At 40.6% G+C, this 11,040-nt stretch overlaps 2 protein-coding genes across 2 annotated transcripts; one reads left to right on the top strand and one right to left on the bottom strand.

The window, feature by feature from the left end:
• The first annotated feature begins 293 nt into the window (after nucleotides 1-293).
• LOC120432115 (nuclear receptor coactivator 6-like) lies at nucleotides 294-5,378 on the top strand. The gene is made up of 3 exons (XM_039597250.2): nucleotides 294-1,588; nucleotides 1,652-1,870; nucleotides 3,492-5,378. Exons 1-3 carry the CDS (start codon nucleotides 470-472, stop codon nucleotides 3,519-3,521), a joined length of 1,368 nt encoding a protein of 455 aa, XP_039453184.1. The 5' UTR covers nucleotides 294-469; the 3' UTR covers nucleotides 3,522-5,378.
• A 3,371-nt stretch (nucleotides 5,379-8,749) lies between these two features.
• LOC120432114 (uncharacterized) lies at nucleotides 8,750-10,819 on the bottom strand. The gene has a single exon (XM_039597249.1). The coding sequence runs from the start codon at nucleotides 10,817-10,819 to the stop codon at nucleotides 8,750-8,752; it is 2,070 nt and encodes a 689-aa protein (XP_039453183.1).
• Between the last annotated feature and the right edge of the window lie 221 nt (nucleotides 10,820-11,040).

Raw genomic sequence — 11,040 nt, 5'->3', positions numbered from 1 at the left:
CATTTCTGGAGTTTTTTTTTTTTTTTTTTTTTTGAAAGGTCCAATAAACCAAATTTCCACTTTTTGCATTTTGGGTGTTTTTGAAACCGCCTTGAGTCAAGGGGTATTAAAAAACACCCAAAAAGCAAAAACTCAAAATTTGGTTTATTGGACCTTTTCAAAAAAAAAAACTCCAGATTTTTGAAAACGCATTCAAAACTTTTTTTAAACTCTTTAATCATAACCTGGGATCAAATTTGAATTTCACCTCAGTGGAGATGCTCTAAGAAGTTATATGAAGGTTCACAAGTTTAACGTTCCCTTTTTTTGTTTCTTGTTTTAGGTGGATGCCTCGAAGGCACCAGGTTACCGTGGAACTGCCGTATCTTCGCCGGTGAGCTCCAAAGCATCGAGCAACTCGACGACGCCACCTTCCGGAAGTTCGCATCCTAGTCTGCAGCAGCAGCAGCAGCAACAGCAGTCTCATCTGATGGCAGGACCTCCAACGAGCAGCAGTGGCCACATGCAGCAACAGATGCAACAACAACAACAACAACACCAGCAGCAGCAGCAGCAATCTCAGTCCGGTCCGTACCAGTCGCCCAACGAGCAGAACGTCATCAAACCTCCACAGCAGTCGGGTCCACCGCCGAGTGGGCTAGCCGTACAGCGACCAATCATCAACACCTCGTCCCAGATCCGACCGATCGGACCGGCCAGCTCCGTAGACTACGGCAGTTTGATGAACTCGCGCGATCATCCACCACCGATGATGGGAAGTTCGCGGCCACCACCGTCAATGTTCGACGCGTTGGCATCCCAAAATCAGCACGTACTCAACTTTGGTCCGGATCCGCTACAGTCGTCCTACCAGAGCCACATGGGACTGGCCGCGGGAGGCAATCTGCCTCACATTTCGCGGTTGAACCCGAAAGCGTCGGCCTTTTCGGCGATTCCACCCTCGCAGAACCATCAATCGGCAGCGCCCGGCAGCAAGCTGTCCTCGTCGAACCAGTTCGGTAACATGTTCCACCAGAATCCGCCTCCCGGACCGATCGGAAAGTACCAGAACCTTCCACCGAACGGAGGCGGCCCCGGAATGCCACCCTACCGGGGTAGCAACCAGCAGTCGCATGGCCATGGACCTCCTCCGGGCGGCAATCGTGGCGGTGGAAGTGGCAGCAACTGGTTCACCGACTTGGCCCACCTTCAATCGCGAGACCCGCTCATGAACATCGAGAACGGACTCGCGATGGCCCTCGGCGGGTCGCCCACCATTTCGCCAAACAACAACAACCAACCCACGACGAACGGTGGCCCTGGGGGACCACCCGGGCAGGACGATGGCCGCAAGATTTCCCGTGCGATCGGTTCCGAACGTGCCAGCTGGAAGTTTAACTACGGTTCCAGCGGTGGAATCGGCGCCATGGACAACGACCCGAGTGCCCTGGCAGCGGCGGCAGCAGCAGCCGCGGCCGCTGCCGGCACCACCCACTGGATGGTGGACAAGAACCTGTCCATGGGCGGCAGCGCCGGCGGTCCCCAGCAGTGGATGGGACCCCCGCCGAGGCACTTTATGGACGATCTGCACCTGCAGGATCACTTCCAGGTAACACGATTTGACAGCGTTCGTCCTCAACGTCAGATATTCTAACCCGCGTTTATCCCACAGTCGTTGGCCATGGAGTACCCGCACAACACCGGCGGAGGCAGTGGTTTAGGTGGAAATGGGAACGGTCCGAACCAGCAGCAGCAGCAAGCTAATATGAACTTTATGCAGTCGCTGCAGTACCAGTTTATGCCGGGTGGACCGGCGGACATGGTCGGGAACGATGGGCCATCGCTGCAGCAGCAACAGCAGCAGCAGCAGCCGTGGGAGCACGAGAAGCATGTAGGTTGACATTTTAGTAGTTTGTATTTCTTAGCATCGCCGATTGGAGGGCACGCCGGTGGTTACAGGGTGTTCCAATATCAATGGTACTCCAAAGGGATCGATATCAATAGTAGTTGTATGGGCTTATGCATTGTAAAAACTTCAAACTAAACTACCCGACGACATGCCACCAAAGGTATGCTGCTATGAGAAGGACCACATTTATTTGTGATGTGTAATTTTGAAACATTGTCCTTATTTTGCAAGATTCATCAACTTATTTTCAAAGTACTGTAAAGAAAATCGCATGATTTCTCCAGATTTTCAATTAATGCAAAATCGTAAATCGGCAAAAATGTCGGAGGTTGGTATGAGGACGCTTTTAAAAAAAATGTACGGCCGATTTTCAAAAAGTTTATTTCTAAAAAAGATAAAAAATATTTTTATGTTTTTCATATAAAAAATCGTCATTTCTGTATTTTTTTTTTAAATTAAGATTTAAAAATTGGGCTTCGTTATGCACAGGGGATATATCTTGGGAGTCTTCACCTCAAATTTCAGCCAATTTGGTTCATCCCATCTCGAGATATCGTGGCACCCGTAAATCAAATCGGTGTTTCGAGAAAAACGCTCACAAAGTTTGACTGTTCGCTTTGCGCATGGCGAAACTTCAAACTTAAATCGTCTCTCACTCAGTTTAATCATGAAATATCTTCATGAAACTTTCAGGAGTGATTGAAAATCATCTTTTTAGTGCATTAAACAAATTTCTGCAATATGAAATTTTATGATTTTTTACATGTATGTAACCCCTTAAACATATTTTGACCTAAAGTTAACTTATAATGTTCAGAGTCTAAACAGCTTCAATTTCTAGAGTTTTTTTTTTTTCTTTTTTTAAGGTCCAATAAACATATGAAACACAACAGCTGTCATTCTTGACCGACGAGTAGGTTTTTATGTACCAAAAATAACAGAATCGAATTAATATTTACACTTTCCAAAATAAATTCTGTAAAGTTCTACTTTTCAGCACTAAAATGGATGCTGAAAAGTTGAACTTTTGAGAACTTGCTTCGAAAAGTAATACTTTTGAATATTTATTTTTTTTATTTAAGCGATTAATTGACAAAATACATGAACATTTGACTTAAAATTCCACTCAAAGGGTTTTTTTTGGGATTGCAAAAAATGTTGCATGGAACTCGTTGCAAAACTTGATTTTTTCAGCGCTCGTCGTATTTATCCAACTTGGTGAACCTCGTTGGATAAATGTACGACTCGTGCTGTAAAAATCCTCCTTTTGCATAAATTACTATTTCAATCTTTTGAAAACAGCGCACGATATAAAAAATTCGATTGCAAACTAAACTGTCCATAATTTTTTTCGCGAACTCGAAAACATGTTAAGACATGTTTGCACACAAAATTTCCAGCAATGCAACTGGGAAGGCACATCGACGGATACGTATCCTCCTCATATCATCGGCACTCAATTTTTTAATAATGATTGCTTGCGTCACTGCACTAAAGAAACGTATATTGCAACGCTCGTCGGCGTGCCACCCGAGCTACGATGCTATGGATTGGACTTTATCAGCACAAAATTTACAAATTGTTTTTATTTCTCTTTTTCCAGGGCTGGCCAGCCAAGTGGAGTGGACACTAGAAGCAACAGCAGCAAGGGAGGAAAGGCGAATGGGTTTGAGAAAACGCTCGAAAGAATAGGAGAAAAAACTCACGAAAAAAAAAACAAACAAGCTTGAAAAGGAAGCTAATTTTCTTTGCGTTAGATTTACACAAGCACCCCTGTAGGTAGTGTTTTAGAGTTATCATTTTTTTTGTTGGTTGTTTTTTTTTTCTTTCTCTCTCTGTGAAGAGTAAATATGGATGAAGAAAAATGAAAGAAAGAGAAATGAAAATAGTTGTTTGCAGCGACTTTTTATTAATTTGTACTCGATCGTTCCTCCTATTTCGATACGGTTTAGAGGGGGGATCTGTCCAATTTTGCGTTTTGCTTCACACCAAATGTTTCGTGATTTGTGCTGGAATCATTTAGTTTGTACGGTAGAAGGAAGGTAGCGCTTTAGCAATTAGCAAAGAAAATGAATCTTCGGTTCGTTTCGTTTCATATTAACACACTACTTTTGTGGGAATCGAGGCGGTCTCCTGCGTTGGAAACTGAAAGCAATAAAAAAGAAAGTGTGGCAGGGAAAATTAAGATGATTTGTGTTTTCTTTATTTTTGTTTCCTTTGTTGACATGATGCAACCGGAAATAATAGAAAGTAAACGAATGAAAAAAAAAAAAAAATCTGCCACATACTATTTGAAAAAAAAATGACGAATTACACTTTTCTCGAGTTTATCATACTAAAAAATCAAACGAAACCTACTCTAATGGAAGCAAAACTAAACATATTTGAACCCAAAAAAACACTCTCACATACACGCAAAACAAGAAATGATGTTGAAAAAAGCTACTTATATCTACTCGAAAAACACACACAACTATTAAAAAGAAGAAAAAATCGAACTAAAAAAAAAACAACAGACAGAATCGCTAACCTAACAAAAGTGAACGTATTTAATCGAGAAAAACACACATACACACAGTCTACTAAACTATTATTTTGAAAATTTCGAGACTTTTTTGATTTTCCCCAAAGAGAAAAAAAATGCTCGCGCAGATCGAAAGAACCCGCTTGGCGAAATGTTGAACCCTTGTTTTTTAGTTCACATTTGAAAGAGCTAGAACAAAAAAAAACTGCTTAAAAAATATCGCCTAACCATCGCTGAGTGTGTGAAATTGTAATTTTTAGAAATTTCTCATTATTTCTCAAATTTTAAAAAAAAAAGTGAGCGGCGACGACTCTGAAAATCTGTGGATACACATACACACAAGTACTACACTATAATGCTAAACTACTATTAAAAAGAAATGATGAAAAATCCTGCTAAAAAAGAAGAAGTGAAACGGTGAAAACATAACAGAACTTAACTAAATCACGCAAGCATGTTGGTAGAGGAACTAAAAATGGCTTAGTAAAAACAAGTAAAGCAAATATATTAAACTGCGCGCGCGTTAAAGAGACGAGCAAACAAGCTGAAAACAAAACATAGTTGCAAAGTAAACGAGCAAAGCTGATAACACATAAACACGACAGTGAAGAAGTTAAAAAAACCCTTAGATTTTACTCTTATAATTCTTAATTTTTCCTTTCGTGCGTATTTAGTGAGGTAGCTGCTGCTGGGCTTGACGACATAGTCGACGATGAAGACGTTTGTTTTCTTCTTCCGGAAAGGGGTTTCTTCTTTTTCCGTTTTGAACCGGGGTTTGGTTTGTTAAAGGACACACACACACATACACAATTATTCTTACACACACACCTTGAAAAACACATGACAACGCGTAAAAGCAAGTTTCGGTAAAAGTGGAAGGAATAGAAAGCGAACGCGCGCCACCTCTGTCGATTTGGGGCGAATCAATTGGGCCTGAGTTGTTTCGGATCGACGTGGGTTTTAAAATGGGCAAAAACGGGCGCGCGAACGTGCGCGTTCCTACACTTTGATGGGATAGAAACGGCGTTGTCCAACAAGAAGTAGCAGAAGATGATGATGCATACAAGATTGAATTGATGAAAAAAAAAGGTAAAACACTGACGACGATACTGATGAAAATGCGCTAATGACGCAAGATAAACGATGATGAAGAAGAGAAAAAACATGAAAATCTTTATAGATACAATAAAAAAAAACAGTAATAAAGTATGATAAAAAAAAAACTGCATTAGCGTATGATTAAAACAATATGTATGAAAAAGAAAACAAAAGAAAAAGAAAATAAACACAAGAACATGATAATGACGGTGAATGATGAAACAAAAAACACATTAAAAAATATGCAAAAAAGAAAAACAACATTTAATGAATACTGATGAATTATTAACTAATTAATGATTATTATTATTATATATTATTATTATTCTATAAATTATATATTATATTTGGAAAATAACCATATAAAATGAAAGGAAATATAAGTAATGAAAGGAAAAAAATGCAACATGACCAAGCTGTTGCTTCACTCAATCCGAAAAGTTACCCTGAAAGAATTTTACTCCAAATGATGACTGACTGATCGCTGACTTCGGATTGGTTTCCGCTGGAAATCGTCTGGGAACTTTTCAGGTCTTAGTGTACGTTTAATACTCGTCATTGGCTGATTCCGTTTTTCCAATAACACCAACAATTTTCAACGTATTTTCTCCACAAAAATTGCGCTTCCCTAACACAGACGTGAACTTCAAGTACCTACCTAGAATACTTACCACCCCCGCGATTGATCCAAAGGCAGCGCGATCTCACAACTATTCACTGTTCTGTCCGAAACCACCACCTTTGACTGGTAGAATAAAATCCATGCTGGGTAAGTAAAACATACTAACCAGAAATAAGTTTATACTAGAATGACTAATAATCTCGGATGAGTTTTCAAAAAGCCGTAAGAGCCATTGGTAAACAAAGCCCTTTTTGCATCAGTATTCAACCTTCTTACGAAAAACCAATTTCAAAAATGCTTGAAATTGTTAATCTACACGTCCTTCAAGAGCCCAAAACCAAAAATAAAGGAAATTTTGTTTAAATTTGGAGAAAAACGAAAATTAGTATCGGAGGTCACGGTGGCTCTTACGGCTTTTTGAAAACTCATCCGAGTAATGTAACACCCCTGCGGGTTCTCGATCTATATCCAGGGTTGTTACGGACGGCGCGGATCGCGCGGATGGCGCGGATGGCGCGTATCGCGCGGATCTGGCGCGGATTTGCTGGCTAATTTTGTTCAGGCGCGGATTTCGCGCGGATAGAATTTTGATAAATAAAATAATTGAGAACTATAGAATTTCTTTCAAGTTACAAAAAAAATATTATTACCAATTCAAAAAAAATAAATCTTTCTCGTTGAGTGCAAAAACATCAATTTCTAAGAAGTAACGAAGTACATTTTCTTCTGCAAATTATTGATTGTAAAAATACAAAATACGAAACTTCGAAATAATCTTCAAGGCGCGTTTATTTTTAAAAATGTATCATAATATCTTATATAAATTTTGCTTACGTGTTTTAAATATTTTTATGTTATTATTCACAGGATACATTCAATTTTTTATCTTCTTAATCATATTTCAAACTTTTTCCAAAAATTTAAACATAAGGATTAACATAAATGATTGCTAGGGTATGTTCCGGATTGGATTTAACCCTTAGATTTATTTTTTAAGCTCAGTACAGGCTATCAAAGGTTCCAAGGCATTTTTTAATATAACAAACAATAGATATTAAGAGATCATATTAATAACCATTTTATCAAAATCAAAATTACAAAATTCGAAAACTACAGCATTTCAAATATTTTAAGCTATGAAGCTTTTTAGATTAAAAAAAAAAAATAAATCTAAAGTTTATATTTCCGTCTAAAAGCGAAATATTATAATAAAAAAAAATTGAAATCTGAAATTATTAAATTATTAAATTATTAAATTATTAAATTATTGAATTATTAAATTATTAAATTATTAAATTATTAAATTATTAAATTATTAAATTATTAAATTATTAAATTATTAAATTATTAAATTATTAAATTATTAAATTATTAAATTATTAAATTATTAAATTATTAAATTATTAAATTATTAAATTATTAAATTATTAAATTATTAAATTATTAAATTATTAAATTATTAAATTATTTAATTATTAAATTATTAAATTATTAAATTATTAAATTATTAAATTATTAAATTATTAAATTATTAAATTATTAAATTATTAAATTATTAAATTATTAAATTATTAAATTATTAAATTATTAAATTATTAAATTATTAAATTATTAAATTATTAATTTATTAATTTATTAAATTATTAAATTGTTAAATTATTAAATACCACAATTTTAGCCATTTTCTTAGTTTGGATCATATTCGGAGTCATATTTTAGTTAGAAAATTATAGAAAAGAAAATATTAGAAATTTCGTTTTTCGATTTTACGGAGTAAAATTTTGGCGAGAATTATCGAGTAAAAAATCATTAGATTTTTAAATTTTGCGGTTTAATTTAAATTTTTGAATATAAAATTTTATTTTTCTCCTGAAATTGTTTTCAAAGCAATGATATTTAAATTGTTACATCAACTGCTAGTAATCTTTCAGAAGTGGCGAAAAAGGTTGGTGCAGGTGGGATTTGAATCCACAACGGTACTGATCCAAATGCTTTCTAAGTTATTCTTTTTCGTTTAAAAAAAATAGTCATTATGTTACTCTCTTCTATGTTTGTCGCGAATTTATTTTTTTATATGGCGCGAATTTCGCGCGGATTGGGTTTTGGGTCGGCGCGGATCTGGCGCGGATTTTTTTTCAACTTGTCCGTAACAACCCTGTATCTCTCAGCCTCTCATGAGTGCCTGCTCGCGCTCTCCAGCTCACTGTACTGAAACTCTTGAAATACAGTTCACTCTTGTCTATAGACTACCAACGCAACAAGTTTAGTTTAATTTCAACCCCGAATCCTCGTCTCATCAGGAACCACCCTGTGGTAGAGAGGAACTGTCGGAGAGACAATCAGTAGAATGGAGTGAGTAATGAATAAAGAAGCATTCAGAAGCATCACCTCGACGGATTTCATTTCCACCGGAATCCCCGGCAGATTCCCACTGTTCGGATTTTGGTCGGAAACGGAATTAAACGCGTGGCGAACTCTAAACGTTGGTTTCTTTATTGTTTATGGTGGCAAACTGACAGTTTGTTGTGGTTGTTTTGCACGCTCAAGAGGTTTTACCCAAATCTTACACGGTGGTGTGGTTCCACCCAAACATCCTCCCCACCTTGAGGCAGTAGCCTCAATTCGTTGACAGTGTTCCGGAACTTTGAGTCCCTGAGGTTCGACGTTGACATCCAGCTGCACGAAGAGTTAGTTGAGTTTGCAGCATTGATTCTTCTTCGAGCTTGCCAGCCACGAGCCAGCCGAGCGACGACTTCTGTGCAACAGGCAAGCCATCCCCGTCTACGATCTGTCCAGCTTGAAGCATCGGCAAGAATAATTCGACACCAAGGATGACGTCCACTTCTCCTGCTTGGTTGAAACCGGGATCGGCCAGCGGAAGTCCTTCTAGTAGTTTCGTCTGCTTGAAGTTAACGCTTCGGCACGGTGTAGGGGGTGCCAGCACTTCGAGCACGTGCGCTTGCGTCTTCAGAATTACATCGTTGTTGAAACGGGACGCGATCTCCAACTGCGTCGTTCCTCGCGTAGTTCCAGCTTGCGTTCCAGCCACTCCGGTGACCGGGAATCGAGTGTTGCTCCGGTTGATCCCGAGGCGCGCCAAACAGGCTTCGCTGATAAGCGATGCACCGGAGCACGAGTCGATCATTGCTCTGGCCGTGTGGAATTTGCCATGCTTACCTCGAAGCTTGATGAGGGCAGTAGGAAGAACCGTTGTCTTGGCGGGTGGACCACCAGTGGCATCAAACTTCAAACTCGAATCCTCCGGTGGTTGAGTCTCCGTGACCGGTTGCTGGACCGGAATCGTCGACTGCCGTTGAACTTGAAGTGCTGCGGTAGCTACCGGGCTGTCGTCGTGTTGACAGAGAAGTGTGTGATGACGCTGCCTGCATCCATCAATTTTGCAGAATTGCTTCGAGGAACATGATCTCACCGTGTGCGATGGCTTCAAGCAGTTTAAGCACAGTTTGGATTTCTGCACTAACTCCAGTCGGTCGGCGACGCTGATCGCCTTGAATTCGCAGCACTGGAAAAGATTGTGTGCTTTGTAACACTTGAGGCAGTGTTGTGGGGTCACAACGTAGCTCTGGATGGGTTTCTCTGCGGGCTTGAGAGGCTGCTTGCTCATCTTCTTCTTAGCTGCATCTCCATCTACGGTGCATTGCCGGGAGAATGACGAGCAGGTTTCGAGGGCATCGCATCTGTCTTCCAGGAACTTGACGAAGTCCGGGAACGTGGGATTATCCATGTTGACAACCTTTTGCGCCCAGAGCGCTCGTGTCTCGTTGTCAATCTTCTCCAGAAGAAGCTGGATCAGCCAGGAGTCTCGTGTCTGGTACTGCTCGCCAAGGGTGTCGAGCTGTCGAATGACCTCGTCTGACGTAGTGACTAGCTTCTGAAGATCGTCGAAGTTTGCGTCTGACACGATTGGCTGGTCCAAGAACTCCTTAACCAGCGCAAACACGGTGTACTTCTTCTGGTCGTAACGTTTGAGGAGTTTTTCCCACGCCAGCGGGTAGTTGGCGTCCGAGATGTCGAACGAACTTACGTGGGTGCTTGCATCGCCTTCGAGGAACGACTTCAGGTATTTCAGCTTCTGCGACGGCCGCAGCGTCTCTTTGCTGTGGATGGTGCTGACGTAAAGATCCTTGAAGGAACGCCAGGCTTTGCGGTCGCCACTGAACTTAGGAATCTCGATTGGAGGAAGCCGCACGTCAATGAAAGGGTCGGGTTGTGCAGGATAGGGTTGGCCTGCCGGCTGTTGGCTGCCCTGCTGAAGCTGGTTCAGTTGGGCTGCTTGAGCCGCTTGGTTCGATAGTAGCGCTCTTTGTGTTTGCAGTAGCGCCGCCAGAGCAGATTGGATGTTATTCGCCGGCTGAACGTCCGTGACATCGCTCGCAACGGATCCTTCATCCAGTTCGACGTAAATCGACTTCGCCTCGTAGTAGCGATCCTCGAACTCCTTCCGGTAGTCGAAGACCGAGATCAGTGATTGCAGGGTTGCCTTCGGGGTTGAGTCTTCAATCTCGTCCTGGACGTCGAAGAAGTTGTTACCCAGCTGCTGGAGCCGTTCCAGGCGCTCCCTGACCTCGCAAAGTGAGGGCTCCTGCGACTTGACGCGTTTCGCGGTTTCGAGCTCGCGCTTCACTTTTTCGAAAAGCACATTCCGTTTCGCGGTGACTGCTTCCATGTTGGGTCGGATCTGCTATCCGGTTGCTCGAAGGACCATAAATGTTCGGATTTTGGTCGGAAACGGAATTAAACGCGTGGCGAACTCTAAACGTTGCTTTCTTTATTGGTTATGGTGGCAAACTGACAGTTTGTTGTGTTTGTTTTGCACGCTCAAGAGGTTTTACCCAAATCTTACACGGTGGTGTGGTTCCACCCAAACACCCACAATGAGAAATGATC

This window comes from Culex pipiens, unplaced genomic scaffold (genome assembly GCF_016801865.2).
Source record: "Culex pipiens pallens isolate TS unplaced genomic scaffold, TS_CPP_V2 Cpp_Un0274, whole genome shotgun sequence".
Classification (NCBI taxonomy): Eukaryota; Metazoa; Arthropoda; class Insecta; order Diptera; family Culicidae; genus Culex; species Culex pipiens.
Note: the sequence above shows the minus strand (reverse complement) of the source record. Positions and strands in the feature narration are given on the sequence as shown.

Bases quoted from the DNA above. Each gene is read 5' to 3' on its own strand.
- LOC120432115 (XM_039597250.2), top strand. From the start codon at position 470: ATGGCAGGACCTCCAACGAGCAGCAGTGGCCACATGCAGCAACAGATG. The intron at 1,589-1,651 runs GTAACACGATTT...TTTATCCCACAG, and splicing joins ACCTGCAGGATCACTTCCAG to TCGTTGGCCATGGAGTACCC. The intron at 1,871-3,491 runs GTAGGTTGACAT...CTCTTTTTCCAG, and splicing joins CGTGGGAGCACGAGAAGCAT to GGCTGGCCAGCCAAGTGGAG.
- LOC120432114 (XM_039597249.1), bottom strand. From the start codon at position 10,819: ATGGAAGCAGTCACCGCGAAACGGAATGTGCTTTTCGAAAAAGTGAAG.